The sequence below is a fragment of the Scyliorhinus canicula genome, chromosome 5 (genome assembly GCF_902713615.1).
Source record: "Scyliorhinus canicula chromosome 5, sScyCan1.1, whole genome shotgun sequence".
Taxonomy (NCBI): domain Eukaryota; kingdom Metazoa; phylum Chordata; class Chondrichthyes; order Carcharhiniformes; family Scyliorhinidae; genus Scyliorhinus; species Scyliorhinus canicula.
Window position 1 is genome coordinate 84,003,918 of NC_052150.1, and position 16,451 is coordinate 84,020,368.

General features: G+C 49.4%; 1 protein-coding gene across 2 annotated transcripts in view; it reads right to left on the reverse strand.

Annotated features, from left to right (window-relative positions):
* LOC119965619 (zinc finger CW-type PWWP domain protein 2-like) overlaps window positions 1-16,451 on the reverse strand; it is a 205,696-nt gene that overhangs the window by 139,692 nt on the left and 49,553 nt on the right. For both annotated transcript variants that reach the window (XM_038796405.1, XM_038796404.1), the window contains exon 4: window positions 2,259-2,376. In XM_038796405.1, coding sequence (XP_038652333.1) covers window positions 2,259-2,376 — 118 coding nt within the window. The remainder of the gene's footprint in view (window positions 1-2,258; window positions 2,377-16,451) is intronic.

Sequence of the window (16,451 nt, forward strand, 5' to 3'; positions counted from 1 at the left end):
GCTCCTTTTGTATCAGCAGTTCATTTTTCTGCTAAATGGTCTTTAGCTGTTTTAAGTCATTGAAGTCATGCTGATGATCAGTTCAGGAAGTTTGATAATAATTCTAATTCAGTTCACAAATTCTCCTGAGCTCCTCCTGTTTCCCAAATCCCATTGTATTCAAGCTTTGTCCAATTCAATTTTGGTAATTATTGCCATTGCCGCTTTCTGAAGTTCTAATTAATGTTCTTGAACATATTCTTTCCTGTAGATCTATATAATGTTAACACTGGGCTCAGATTTTCCACTTTTTCAAAGCATGCCTTTTTCCTGTTTCGTCATTGACTCTGAATACTGTTGCAATCTCCTTTGCTACATCTTGCACGTGCTTTTTCTACATTTTTATTTCAGGCATTATTAAAACCTCTCCAATGCCATTAGATTTTCCTCCTTTGCTCAATGCTCGAATATCCTTTTTAAACTAGCAGACCACTTTTCTGATTCTTTTAACACATCTTCAGGCAGAACATCAACTTTCATAACAGGTCTACAAAAAATAATTGTTTTTTTCAAGTAACTCAGCCTTTCCTGTGAAACTTCAGTTTCAGCTTTCCTGAAACTGCTGGAGACTTCAAAACCATATTGGCAGCCAAAACATTTCCCAGTAAGAAATCCACCCCTCCAATTGGAAAATTAAGAACAAAACCAACATTTGCCTGATCAATGACTAAGCCACATTTTAAATTAACCTCATACAAAGGAATAGGTAAACTATTTTCCTCAATATCCTTCTTTATCCATTGAACCTTTTGTAGATAATTTATGTTACCTGCCATCGATGTCTCTCTTGTATCCCTAAGGATAACAATTAACTTGCCTGCCCACTGGACATAAATGGAGACACTTCACCACTAGGCAGGAAAATGTCTATAATTTACTATACCTTGATTTACTCCATCAGTAAATACAGAAGAACTTATTGGCTTGTCATGAGAACAGTAGCTGGCCTTCCCCAAAATTTAAGGATCTTGGAGATGGAAATCCCATCCGCAAAGGGCTGCTAGAAGTTGGCAGCTGTGTATTGTTGTCAGTACCACTGGGATAGCAGTGATAACTATAGGTAATGCAACCACCAGTAGCCCAGGATTGTCAAGGGACCTAAGCAAAAGTGAATGCCTGCTGAATGCGGGTAGCTGGGTAGTTTTCGGGAATCAGTTGGGTTGGCAACAAGGGCTGGGGGGAAGAGAAGGTGCTTTGTCTGACAAGGGACCACATGCCCCCCCCCCCCCCCCCCCCCCCACCCCCCACCTCACCCACTCCCTACAAGCAGTTACAAGCAAACCTGATAGGATATGCTTTTCGGCACCCTGCTCTATGCTCAGAATCCTCCCCTGCTTTCACCAGGCTCTGTTCTGAATTGCAGATTCTGAGACCAGCTCTAATTTGACCTCTCAATTAGCTGTCAATTTACTTTTTGTGTTTTAACTTTCATAGCAACCTCAGGCCACATGGACTATTCTTGGAATTAAAACGCTCGCTGGGAAGTCCAGTTACTCTCTTTCAGAATGCTTCCTGGTTTAATTTTGAAATTAAAGGAATATTTCTAAAGAAACTACAGTTTTTTTTTTCTCCAAAGCTGGTGTGGGAAAAGAGCCGCTCCAGTGCAGCTACCTGAAGTGACCTCAGTAATCCACTTTCGAATGTTGCAGCTGGTTCCAGTCTGCTGCTGCAATTGTCAACCAAACTTGGCTAAAGATTGCATTTTAATTTCCATACACATTATTTCCGCTTTAGAAGGTATTTGTGCTGGAAATCTTCCAACGGATATACAAATAAGCTAACCTATTTTGCTGGAAACTTAGTGGAACTGGGACATTTTGCCAAAGGGACTAGTAGATGCAGAGACCATTTTGTCTTCTAAGGGACAAGGAAATAAATCTTTGAAGCAGGCAAATAAACTTTGGGGAAGGACAGAGCAGTGGGATTGTTTTCAGATTATTCTAGCAAACAACCATCTATTTCCAAAGGTTTTAAAGTTGTTTTATTAATGTATGTTATTGTGCTTCACCCAGGGTAGCAGCTGGGAAATAGTATGGTGTCAAGGCTAAGGTATAGTGGGATGTGATTGAGCAGAAGTCTCAGTATATAATTGTTTGTCAAGTCTATCGGGCCCCTTGGACTGTGATTATATAGATGCTTCACTGTGCAATATTCTGTAACTCAATTTACCCAGAAACTGATTCCTAATACCTGGTGAACATCTTGCCGGGGTGATTTACCTTGGTTGCTCAGCTGGCACCCTTTTTTGAGCCTTTCTTCAGAAGTAAGTCCTGACAACACCGTTGCTTCTTCCAAAGCACTTTTATACCACTGTTTGCTTCTCTTTAAATCTTTTGACTGTAGGCATAAAGGGTTCATTAGAAAAATATCAGAAAAATAATTTTGTTTCTAAACATTTTAACAAGGGTCTTAAGCATCAGAGGGGCTCCAGAAAACAACAAGAGTGATCCTAAGTGTAAGCACGATAGAGTATGAGGGACTGGAGAAACCCATTTTTGAAAGACAACATTTAAGGAGGGCCTTATTGAGGTATAGAAAATATAGTTGGAATACATTGGTATAAACTCTTAACAATATTTTAAAGCCGAGAGAGTTGGAGCAAAGGACATCGTTTAGATCGAAAGAAAGTAAATTTATGGCAGATTTTATGAAGAATGTTCTTGAAGCTTGAAAAGTGCTTTGAATAATTTGTCAGGTTGTGAAACCAAAAGCATAACATAATTCAAAATACAAATGGATGGTTTAATGGGAAGGTTTGCGTTCAAGAGGGGTGGTCTTTGTTGGGCTGACAGAGTGCAGCTCTTTCATCAGATAAGTGTTGAAGGAGCTGAGCACGGTAGATCCCATAGATAATGGCAGGATTAGAAAATCCCGCCGCCGGCCAATGGTGGGCCACCTCCTGCCACCGTGAAACACGTTGTGGAGAAGCCAAAGAATCTCACCTAATATTCCTGATTAACAATGTCCTCACCTCCACTTTTGAATCCTATTCCCCATTAAAACCATGTCCCTCTCACACCCTGAATGTTCTGTTGATGTGGGTCTCATCTCTGCGTCCTTCAGTCCAAGGGATGCATGCATCAATGGATGTGATGTGTAGAATCCAATGGAAGGGACGCAGGAACGCACAGTAGGATAGGAATGAATAAAGGATTATTACGATATACACAATAATTACAAATGCTACAACTTCTATCCCAGAAGGGCCACCTCCCCAAGCCGCACCCAGGTCAGGGTTTATATATTGAGAGGATCCTCCCTGTTAAGGAGAAAACCCGCCCCCAATTACCAGGGGGTTCATACTCTGAGGTGAAAGGGGGGAATAGTACAGAGCATAGCCCTTGGCCCCCAAGGGAATCATAACACCTCTCCCCCACCCCCCTAACCCCCTACACCCCAGGTCGGGAGAAACGCCCATGTCCGCTGGCTGAGGCAGGAGTCATCTTGTTCGTTTGGGGAGCGGACGACCGTCCGGCATCAACGGGGCTGGCCTGGGAGGTGTTAAATGCACTGGAGACCACCGTTTTCAAGTGGAGCGTTGAGGCAGGAATGGTGCAGCCAGTAAGGGCGCCGGTGTAGGAGGCGGCTGGATGACTACATCAGGTGGGCCAGTGTCCATGTCAGAATCGGTGTCGGAGTTTTCCAAGGACGCATCGGGCATCTCAGCCTACTGGGCCTTGACGGATGGTGGCGCTGGCAATCAGTGTGGCAATCTATGCGGTGCTCTAGGGGGTGATATAGGCGGTGACGGAGAGCATGGGCGTACCTGGACTGACGTATCCTGAGCCTGCTCCAGAGGTTCCTGCATTCAGCAGCAGATGTGGTCCAGATGGCGGCTGGCTTCATGTCCTTGTTCTGGGACCAAATAGGAAACCAGACCAGTTTCCCAGAGCACCACGGTCAGGATCCATGTGGTGCTGGCACCGAAATTTCGAATGTACACAGCGTCTCCTGGCTTGAAGTCGTGCAACTGCGTGCACATAGCAGCGTCCGTCACAGAGCAGTCCTGTCGCTGGTGAATCTTAGCACCTATCTGGGATGACAAGACTGAGGCGATGTCTCATCAGTAACTCGCTGGTGCCACTCTCGTGGTGGCATGGGGGGGGGGGGGGGGGGGGGGGGCAATCCAGTAACAAGCCGTGTCTAGATCCGGTGGTCAGTTTCTTTATTGCCCTTTTGAAGGTTTGGACTGACCACTCAGCCAACCTGTTTGAGGCCGGATGTTACGGGGCAGTCCGCACATTTCGGATTCCATTCAAGGCCACAAACAACTTGAACACTCTGCTGCTGAAAACCACGCCGTTATCAGACACCAAGACTTCTGGTATTCCAGGAGTACTGAATGTGTGCCTTAGTCGGCTACGGTCGCCTTTGTGGTCACGGTCTGCATCTTGTGGACATTGAGTCACTTTGAGTGGACATCTATTATGATGAGGTACCTGGAATGGGCTGGTGAAGTCTATGTGGATGCAGGACCAAGGTTTTCCTGGCCACTCCCAAGTATGCATCAGAGCAGCAGAGTAGCAGGTGGGGCCTTATGATTCTGTCGCAAGGGCCGCATCACTGGGCCACCTTCTCGATGTCAGAGTCTAGCCGGGCCACCAAACGTAGCTGTGGGCAAGCATTTTCTTGGATACCCCTGGGGTGTCCATTGTGGAGGTCTGCCAGTAAAGGCACACAATTGCATTCCGGGATGAACATCCGTGTCCCTCACAACAATATACTGTTTTCCATGCTCATCTCTAAGAGCTTTGGCTTATAGACCCACAGATCGTCAGGCAGGGCTCTGTGTTGGGCCCCATGCTGCACCATGTGCTGGACTCGGTATAACTGTATGTCTGTCTGGGTTACGAGCTGCAGTGACTGGCAAAGAATCCATGAAGTGGAGGGTTGCTATTGCTTCTGGAGCCGAGGCGGGTGCTGGCAGCCTTGTGGAGAACGGCAGGCGGCTCAATGCATCGGCGTGCAGGATCCACGTGCCCGGGCAGTATTCCAGTGTATACTCGTACGCCGCTAGGAGTAACTGCCACAGGTGGGCCTTGGTGGACGCGATCAGGGGAATCACTCAATCCTCTTTGAACAGCCCATGCAGAGGCTTGTGATCTGTATAGGCCATGAATGAGTGGCCGTAGAAGTACTGGTGGTACTTCCTCAAGTCAAATACGACAGCCAGGCCCTCCTTTTTGATTTGGGTATAGTTCCGCTCGGCGTCAGCGAATGTACAAGATACGGTAGCTATCGACCGCTCCAACATGTCGGGTATCCGGTGTGCGAAAACACCCCCCACACCATAAGTGGAAGCATCGCACGTTAGGAGAAGTGATTTCTCTGCGTTGAAGTGGGTCAGCAGCTTCTCGGATGACAACCACAGCTTGACCTCTTGGAACACCTTCTGGTACGGGGGCCTCATTCCCACTGGTGTCCTTTCTTCAACAGTTGGTGGCGCGGGCTAAGCAGCATGACTTAGTTGGGGATGAATTTTCAATAATAGTTTATGAGCCCTAAGAAAGAACAGATGGGAGCCTGCCGGATGGCCCCCACTTTGTCTTCGATCGGGAAAAGGCCGTGCTTGCCATTTTGAGCACACCATCACGCAGCCACACAAAAAACATGGTCGCGATGCGAGCTGCCATTTTGAGCGCACCGCTACGCAACAACTCAAAAAACGTGGTCTCGATGCGGGTGCCCATTTTGGGCAACAAGCCGCATCTGTCATATTGTGCCAAAAATGTGGCAATAAACAAAAACTGTCACAAGTGTGACAGAACGGGTCACTTTGCCTGTCGGTGCACCGTTGTCCGGACAGAAAAGAAGAGTCCGGATAAGGACAAAGGAAACAACAACCGGGCTGATGTGAATATGATTTTGAAGAGTGGTTCAAACAGTTCGACTGGCCAAAACATAGAAGTGACGCTTCCACTTTGTAGTCACAGCGAGACGACTGTAGGAACTATTGAGGACAGATGGACGATCCCGATAATGATCAATGGAACGCCCATCAGTTGCAAACTCAATACGGGAGCGAGGGCCAACCTGATCCTGTTCTCGGCAGTGCAGTGGCTAAAGGTCAAACCTCACATCACTCTGGAAGGCATGCTTCTGAAAGATGGTCATCGGATCCCAACATGATGTCACCAAGACGGTAACGTGCAGAATACTATTCTCCGTTGTGAAGACAGAGCGTGAATCGCCATTGGGGTACGGCATGTGAAGAGCTCGGACTCGACAACAGCGTGGATACCGCAGCGTGCATGGCACCTCGCCGACATAGCGCGGTGGAGGCGATCTTAAAGACACATCCGGAGGTGTTTCAAGGGTGTGGCACCCTACCCTTTACTTACCGCATGCAACTACAGGAGGATGCAAGACAGTCGTGCATGCGCCCAGAAGGGTGCCTGTCCTGTTGAAGATGAAGCTCAAAGCTGAGCTGCAGCGAATGGCAACTCTGGGTGTCATTAGATGCATATTAGGGCCCACAGACTGGGTCAACTCATGGTATGTGTAAAGAAATGGAATGGAGACCTGAGAATTTGTATGGATCCCAAAGATCTTAACATGAACATTAAAAGTGAACACTACCCCATCCCAAAGAGGGAGGAAATTGCATGCGAAATGGCTGGATCAACATGCTTCAGCAGGCTGGGTGCAACGCAGGATTTCTGGCACTCTAGCTTGATGAGGCAAGCACAAGACTGTGCACCTTCAACACACCCTCCAGCCATCATTGCTTCCTGCGCATGTCATTCGGTAGTATCACAGCGTCAGAAATCTTTCATTGGACTTCCGGTGGTGTTTGCAAGCGGGTCGGCCGCATCGAGAGGAGCTCCCACCGGCGGCTACTATTTCCAGCGCTTTCGGGGGTTTCCCCGATTCTTTGATCTCTCCCCCGATTATTGTCGGCCTTTGGGACCATCCCAGCATCAAGCGGGGCTGGTTCAAAAACCGGCGAGGAACCCCGGGCGCGATTCTCCGCTCCCATGCGGCATCGGGAAGGCCGTTGTGAACTCACGACGGTATCGGAGGCCGCTTCTCGCCCCCTATTCACCCCCCCCCAGGGGGCTAGGAGCGGCGTTGTGAGAAACTTGGTCGCCGGGCCTTGACGCACGCGGTTGCCGTCTTCCCCTCCGCTGCCCTACATGACGTGGCAGCTTGATCTTGCGGAGTGGCGGAGGGGAAAGAGTGCGTCTCTTGGAGACGCCGGCGCGCCGATCGGTGGGTACCGATCGCGGGCCAGTCCCCTCCCGAGCACGGCCGTGGTGCTCGATCCCCTCTCCGCCCCCCACAGACCCCAAACTTACCTTTCGCGCTATGTTCATGCTGGCAGCGACCAGGTGCAGTTACTGCCGGCGTGAACAGGTGGGGAACGGCAAGCCGCTCGGCCCATCCGGGCCGGAGAATTGCGGGTCGCCGTGAAAAATGGCGAGCGGCGATTCTGCGACACGCCATTTTGGGGAGGGTGGGAGAATCACGGGGGGTGCCAGGGCGACGGGTCATGATTCGCCCAGCCCTCCCGCGATTCTCCCACCCGGCATGGGGAGCGGAGAATCGCGTCCTCCACGTGGGTGTCGGCGGCTGGTGTTGAGGCGTCGGGCCCAGCGCACGCGGAGGTCGGAGCTGAGGGGGCGGAGCCAAACGGAAGTTGAGGCAGCAGGTCCGAAGCCAGGGCACGATGTAGATGAGATGCCCCACATCCCGCCTAAAATGTTGAAAGGAGACTGAAGTCCGGTCCCAGGGAAATTCTGGAGGAATACAAAAAAGAAGAGAAAGAAGTTTTAAAGAAACTTGGTGTAAGTTTTTTTTTCCTTTTTTGAAGGAAGAATTTTTTATTGTTCTATAAAAAAAACATTGAAGAAGGAAAGAAGGGTGAAAAAAAAGGAAAAATAATAAGTCGTTAAAGGATGCAAAAAGCAGCGTTGAAAAAGGGAGGAAACGCGGGCTTGCCGTTGAATGAGAGGACGAGCAAAAGTGCTGACAAGATGGCGGACGCTGGACCACATGGTGGGGCCGCACTACTTACGGTGGAGAAGATGACAGAGGTGATGGCGGTGCAGCTGGAAAAGCAGTTTGCGAGGCACATGGAGGCTTTGAGGAAGGAGATGGCGGTCACATTGAAGTAAATGGTGGAGGAGGCAATCGCCCCGGTGAGAGTGGCTGTGGCAAAGACATCGGCCGAGGTGAGAGAGCAGGGCGAGAAGATGAAGGAAGTGGAGGAGGCCGTGTCACAGCACAGCGACCAGTTCATCTCGATGGGGGACGAGCTGCGGAGGGTGGTGGAGATCAACACAGGACTCCGAGCAAAGCTCGCGGACTTGGAGAACCACTTGAAACGACATAATCTGAGAATTGTGGGCTTGTCCGAAGGGACAGAGGGCCCAAGGCCAACAGAGTACTTCGCTAAGAAGTCGGCAGAGTTGATGGGGGAGGGTGAGATCCCCTCCCGGTATGAGCTGGACCGAGCTTATCAATCATTAAGGCCGAAGCCCAAAGTGAATGAGCTGCCAATAGCAGTAATTATCTGCTTCCATAAGTACTGCATGAAGGAGAAGGTGGACTGTGATTGGGGAGCTGGAAAATGTATAAATGCTATAACTTTTTTTTACTGATGTGTACTGTAATTTATTTCCCTTCACATTGTTACAGAGTTCAAATTATTGGTTGGGTTGATTGGTATTCTGTGTTGCGACAGTTATATCATATTTCAGTGAATTGTATGGTTTGGATTGCTGTTTTTTCTTTCTCTGGGACTGGGTGGGAAGGGACAGTATACCTTTGGGGGGGGGGGGGGGGGGGGGGGGGGGGGAGTCACCCGCGCTAGCTAACTAAAGTTAGCTAGTGAATGGAGGTGAGGTGAGAGGAGGGCTGCGGACTTTGGAGCCTGGTTAGCAGGTTTTGATGGGCCTACGAGGCGAGCGAGGGGGGGAAGAAAGGGATTGATGCTGGGAGATATTTTTTCGAGAGGAATTGTAGGGGGGGTTTTGGGAGGGGGGAAGGAGTTCGATGTTAATAATGGATAGGGGCGGGTCAGGCTCATGGGGCAGGGCCCGGTGGTATGATGATGGTGAATAAGAAGGGAGGGGGTGAGAGACCCTCAGTTAGGATAGTCACGTGGAACATGAGGGGGTTAGGCGGTCCGTCAAGAGGTCAAGGGTGCTTGCGCATCTTAAAAGTTTGAAAGCCGATGTAGCAATGCTGCAGGAAACACACTTGAGGGTAAAGGACCATGTGGGCTGGGTTAATCAGACTTAAAATGGGCTGGGTTAATCAGGTGTTTCACTCTGGATGTGACGGAAGAGCTCGAGAGGTAGCGGTAATGGTCAGCAAAAGAGTACACTTCCAGATGGAGAAGGTGGTGGCAGATCAGGGGGATAGATTTGTGATTGTGACAGGGGCGCTGGAGGGGAGGTTACTGGCACTGTTAAGTGTATACGGTCCCAATTGGGACGATGTGGGATTCGCAAAGAAGGTGTTTGGGGCCATCCCCGACTTGGACACACACGAACTGATAGTGTGGGGGGGACTGGAACTTGGTGCAGGAGCCAAGGTTGGAGAGGTCACGGCCGCGCTTGCTGGTCCCATCAGGGGGCGATGGCATTGGCTGGGCTAATGGTGGAAATGGGAGGGGTGGACCCTTGGAGGTTTCTGCATCCGAGGGAACAAGCGTACTCGTTTTTCTCAGCAGTCCATAAGGTATACTCGCGGTATAAGGTATAGGCAGGGAAGAAGTGGTCGAGCGAGGGAACCGTGGTTTACTAAAGTAGTTGAATCACTTGTCAAGAGGAAGAAGGGGCTTATGTAAAGATGAGACATGAAGGTTCAGTTAGGGCGCTCGAGAGTTACAAGTTAGCTAGGAGGGACCTAAAGAGAGAGCTAAGAAGAGCCAGGAGGGGATTGAGAAGTCTTTGGTGGGTAGGATCAAGGATAACCCAAAAGCATTCTATAGGTATGTCAGGAATAAAAGAATTACTAGGGTAAGAGTAGGGCCAGTCAAGGACAGTCATGGGAAGTTGTGCGTGGAGTCCGAGGAGATAGGAGAGGTGATAAATGAATATTTTTCATCAGTCCTCACGCAGGAAAAAGACAATGTTGTCGAGGAGAATACTGAGATACAGGCTACTAGACTAGTAGGGCTTGAGGTTCATAAGGAGGAGGTGTTAGCAATTCTGGAAAGTGTGACAATAGATAAGTCCCCTGGGCCGGATGGGATTTATGCTAGGATTCTCTGGGAAGATAGGGAGGAGATTGCTGAGCCTTTGGCTTTGATCTTTATGTCGTCATTGTCTACAGGAATAGTGCCAGAAAACTGGAGGATAGCAAATGTTGTTCCCTTGTTCAAGAAGAGGAGTACAGACAACCCTGTAACTATAGATCAGTGAGCCTTACTTCTGTTGTGGGCAAAGTCTTGGAAAGGTTTATAAGAGATAGGATTTATAATCATCTAGAAAGGAATAATTTGATTAGGGATAGTCAACACGGTTTTGTGAAGGGTAGGTCATGCCTCACAAACCTTATTGAGTTCTTTGAGAAGGTGACCAAACAGGTGGACGAGGGTAAAGCAGTTGATGTGGTGTATATGGATTTCAATAAAGCGTTTGATAAGGTTCCCCATGGTAGGCTATTGCAGAAAATACGGAGGCATGGGATTCAGGGTGATTTAGCAGTTTGGATCAGAAATTGGCTCGCTGTAAGAAGACAGAGGGTGGTGGTTGATGGGAAATGTTCAGCCTGGAGTTCAGTTACTAGTGGTGTACCACAAGGATCTGTTTTGGGGCCACTGCTATTTGTCATTTTTATAAATGACCCGGAGGAGGGCATAGAAGGATGGGTGAGTAAATTTGGAAGATGACACTAAAGTCGGTGGAGTTGTGGACAGTGCGGAAGGATGTTGCAGGTTATAGAGGGACATGGATAAGCTGCAGAGCTAGGCTGAGAGGGGGCAAATGGAGTTTAATGCAGAAAAGTGTGAGGTGATTCACAGGAAGACAGAGTACTGGGCTAATGGTAAGATTCTTGGTAGTGTGGATGAGCAGAGAGATCTCGGTGTCCATGTACATAGATCCCTGAAAGTTGCCACCCAGGTTGATAGGGTTGTTAAGAAGGCATACGGTGTGTTAGCTTTTATTGGCAGAGGGATTGAGTTTTGGAGCCATGAGGTCATGTTGCAGCTGTACAAAACTCTGGTGCAGCCGCATTTGGAGTATTGAGTTCTGGTCGCCGCATTGTAGGATGGATGTGGAAGCATTGGAAAGGGTGCAGAGGAGATTTACCAGGATGTTGCCTGGTATGGAGGGAAGATCTTAGGAGGAAAGGCTGAGGGACTTAAGGCTATTTTCGTTAGAGGGAAGAAGATTAAGAGGTGACTTAATTGAGGCATACAAGATGATCAGAGGATTAGATAGGGTGGACAGTGAGAGCCTTTTTCCTGGGATGGTGATGGCTAGCATGAGGGGGCATAGCTTTAAATTGAGGGGAGATAGATATAGGACAGATGTCAGAGGTAGGTTCTTTACTCAGAGAGTAGTAAGGGCGTGGAATAACCTGCCTGCAACAGTAGTGGACTCGCCAACACTAAACGCATTCAAATGGTCATTGGATAAACGTATGGATGATAAGGGAATGGTGTCGTTGGGCTTTAGAGTGGTTTCACAGGTCGGCACAACATCGAGGGCCGAATGGCTTGTACTGCGCTGTAATGTTCCATGTTCAACTTTTTCGTGGTGCGGAAGGCTTTGCCGGCTGGGGTTAAGGGGTCGGAACACTCGGCAATTGCAGTGTCAGATCATGCTCCGCATTGGGTGGATATGGTACTGGAGAAGGGGGAAGCGCCGAGGCCGGGGTGGAAATTGGTGGTGCGGATGTTTGTCCCCCCTGCTGTTTGCACTCGCGTTTGAGCCGTTAGCCATCGCGTTAAGAAGTTTGGGGGTATGGAAAGGAATAGTGGGGGGGGGGGAATAGAGCACAGGGTGTCCGTATATGCCGATGACTTGCTGTTACGCGTGTCGGAACTGAGTGTGTCGATAGGGGGAATATTGGAGCTGCTTCGAGTGTTTGGGTCTTTCTCGGGGTACAAACTAAATAGAGACAAGAGTGAGTATTTTGTAGAGTCTCAGCCGGGGGTGGGGGCAGGGGTGGGGCGGCTGCCATCCCGTAGGGCAGGGACTCACTTTAGGTACCTGGGGGTGCAGGTCGCCTGGGAGTGGGGGGGGGGGGGGGTGCTCTGCAAGTACAACATTTCTAGTTTGGTGGGGAGAGTGAAAGCTGATCTGGCAAGGTGGGATGGTCTCCCTCTGTCACTGGCAGGTCGGGTACAGGCGGTTAAAATGAACGTGTTGCCACGATTTCTGTTTATTTTTCAATGCCTGCCGATTTTCCTGCCAAATGCTTTTTTCTAGAGAGATTGAGGGAAGGATTATTTTGTTCATATGGGGTGGGAAGGTGGCTAGAGTTAGAAAGGTGCTGCTACAGAGGGGAAGGCAGGCAGAGGGTCTGGGTCTTCCAAACCTGATGTATTACTACTGGGTGGCGAATGTGGAGAAGGCGCGGAGCTGGGTCAGAGGGGTTGATTCCCAGTGGGTCAGAATGGAGGAGAGTTTGTGCAGGGGGTCGGGATTGAAAGCACTAGCAACAGTGCCGCTCCCGATAGCCCCGGGGGAATACTCGGAGTCCGGTAATAATTTAATTGAGAATTTGGAGGCAGTTTCGCCAACACTTCGGGTTGGGGGCAGGGTCAAGGGAAATGCCAATTCGCGGGAACCACAGATTTGAGCCAGGGAGGTGGGATGGAAATTTTTGGAAATGGGAGGAGAAGGGGATTAAGACACTAAAAGATTTGTTTCTTAGGGGTCAGTTTGCAGGATTGAAGGAGCTGGCAGCGAAGTATGGGCTGGAGCAGGGGAAAATGTTTAGATACCTGCAGGTTCGAGATTTTGCCAGAAAGGAGATACAGAACTTTCCAGAGGAACCGGCCTCCACATTGCTGGAGGAGGTGCTGACGACAGGGGGACTGATGAAACTCCAGCGGTATGACTTTAATCTGATCTACACACCAGGCAAATTTCTGGCTAACGCCGACACACTCTCAAGAGCTGTGGCCATCAATGAGGTCTGCCCGGGGGCTGATGAAGTTCAGCTATATGTCGACATGGTAGCTGCGTTACTGCCGATCTGTGACGAAAAGTCAAGGCTGATCAGGTCAGAAACAGCCAAGCATCCAGTTCTTCAAAAGGTCAGCAGATGTTTCAAAGAAGGTTGGCCGAAAGGCTCCTGCTCTGCGTACTACTGTATAACGTTCATGCCGAGCTCAGTGAGGTAAATGGTCTTCTCCTTAGGACTGAGTTTAGGAGGAACTTCTTCACCCAAAGGGTTGTGAATCTATGGAATTCCTTGCCCAGTGAAGCAGTTGAGGCTCCTTCATTAAATGTTTTAAAGGTAAAGATAGATAGTTTTTTAAAGAATAAAGGGATTAAGGGTTATGGTGTTTGGGCCGGAAAGTGGAGCTGAGTCCACAAAAGATCAGCCATTGAATGGCGGAGCAGGCTCGAGGGGCCAGATGGCCTACTCCTGCTCCTAGTTCTTATGTTCTTATGTTCTCCTACGGCAGCACAGAATTCTCCGAGGACGCTCATGCTGAAGAAGCTTCAGGGCTTGGGAGACGATATGTTGGCCAGGCATTACCCAGGACAGAGCAGGTATGGTTGATCAAAGTGATACCTGTCAGAAATGTTGCAGCAAGCGGAGCTAGGAACCCATGCATGTGGAAGACGTCATTGCCAGTCCGTGGCAGAAAGTCGGTAGGGACTTGTTCCATTTTTATGGGAGTGACTACCTGGTCGTAATCGACTATTTCTCCAATTACACAGAGGTGGCATAGTTGCCCAACGCGACAGCTCACTGTGTAATTCAACAGGTCGAAGCGATCTTTGCCCGGCATGGCAAACCATCTATTGTCATGTCGGTCAATGGTCCATGTTTCAGTAATCACGAATGGGCTGACTTTTCTCATCAGTATGACTTCAAACACTTTACCTTGAGCCTCTCTATCCCCAATCGCATGGGAAGGCGAGAAGAGACATACACATAGTGAAGCAGCTGCTGACGAAGGCCCTGGACAGCCAGGAAGACATGTGTCTCGCCTTACTCAGTCACCGTTCAGCCCCACTGGTAAATGGCCTGTCACCAGCACAGCTGCTTATGAACAGGCAGCTGCGAACAACTCTGCCCTCCATGGTGGGGGTCCACGGTCAATCGACGGTTCAAGAGGAAGTTAGTTCTTCAGAAACAAAAGCAGAAAGAGATCTCCGATAGATCTGCAAGGACGCTCCAGCCTTTGCAGCTAAGGGACGCTGTCAGAATGGAGGAACCTAATAGCAAGGGATGGGTGAAGCCAGCAATGGTTGTTCAACAAACGGGTCTGCACTTAAATATGGTGTTCACTGAGGGTGGCTCACTTCTGCGCTGGAACTGACAAGCGCTCTTCAAAGTACAACGGTCTTTTGTGCTTCACCCTGTAGACAAGTCTGGGTGTAATCCCAAGCTGGAGAAAAACACAGACTGTCCAGCATCCCTGCAGTTAATGAATCATCTGCTGTGGTGCTGGGGGAAAAGGCCAGCAATTGATGAAGTTGGGGCATGCTCACCAACCCAGCCTTTGCTCAGCAGGTCGAACAAAGTTAGGCACAAGCCTGATAAGACTGGACTCATAACTGAATGTCAAGCAAATGTGTTTGTTTTCTCCAGAGGAAAGGGGATGTGGTGATATGCACATCGGCATATCTGTATTTAACGGTATATAATTGTACAAATGTATAAAGCTGATCATCAGTGCATGTATTGACTGTTATAACCTCCTGGCAGTAGGTGGAGCCGGATATACATGGAGCCAAATATACATCAGGTGACTGGCATGACGCGGCAGTTGGGAGCAGGACGGATAGCAGGGCGGGCACATCTCACAGTAGCTCTCACGTAATTTAGATATCAGTGTCTGTACACAGGTTTGTTGGTTACCTGCTCACGTGTTTAATAATAAATACTTGTTATAGCTAAACACCCATCTTCTATTCACGTCTTCATGATCAGGGGAGCCATAGAGCACAACAAACATAGTGATAGGTTCACAATCATTTGCTTGATGGAGGTGACCCAGTGCCCTCTGCTTGCGAACATTCTTATGAGAGCCTCGCTGTATTGTCTCAAAGAGCATGTGGAGAAAGGCTGCTCACCTTTTCAGCTATATGACATTGAAGAATGTGGCCAACTGTCCACATTGTGCAGCGGCCCTAATGACCTGAGTCGACAATCTCTGCATTTCTGCAGAGGTCGCCATTGTCACTAGGACATATGCTGCAGAGGAATGCTGTGGCAGAACGGTAGTGAATGCAGTGGAAAATGAGATTACCAAAATGTTCTTCATCCTCCTCGCCAACATAAGACAGCCTGTTTGCTTTCAGGCAGGTTATATGGGGCTAGCTTCTGAAGAACAGGAGGCATCCATTCCAGCCACCGTTTTTCCACCAGAGTGGAGGTTCTGTTGTGGATATGCAGATCCTCTGGTTCCAGAGCTCGGAGACACAATTTAAAAATAAGGGGTCTCCCATTTAAGGAGGTGAGGAGCATTATTTTCTCTCAGAGACTTGAGTCTGCGGAACTCTCTTCCATAGCGTGGCAGAGGCAAAGTCATATTTTTAAGGCAGAGTTGGATAGATTCTTGACTAACAGAATCAAAGGGTTTTTGGTGGTGGGCAGGACAGTGGTGTTGAGGCCACATAAGATCTGCTATAATCTTATTGAATGGAGAAGCGGGTTTGAAGAATCAAATTATCTACTCCCGCTCCAAATTCATGGGCGCGATTCTCCGCAAATGCGGAGAGTCGTGAAGGCTGCCGTGAAACTGGCCGTGTTTCACGGCAGCCTCCGCGCCCCCTCCCGGGACCCGATTCTGCTCCCCGGTCGGGGCTAACAGTGGGGCCCTGTGAACCTCGGCATCGAAGGTTTAGCGAATTTCGTTAGCCCGCGCGCCATGGGTAACGGCGGCTGACGCGCACGATGACGTCAGCCGCGCATGCGCGGATTGGACGGCTCCAACCCGCACATGCGCGGATGACGTCATCACGCATATGTGTGAAACCCGCGCATGCGCGGGCCGTTATGCCCCTCAGCCGCCCCGCGGACTGATCCAGCGGGGCGGCGGAGGAACAAAGAGTGCGCGGGGTTCGGACCCGCTGCGCCATGGTGCGGCCGTGCCAATCAGTGCCATGGTTCTCGAGAACGGCACTTTGCGGCCGTTTTCATGAACTGTGAGAGCAGGTGTGTTGGAGTTCATGAAAACGGCCGTAAAGGCCTGGGAAATCGGCCCATCGGATAGGGGAGAATCGCTGCTCGCCGTAAAAAAAAAACGGCGAGCAGCGATTCTGTCG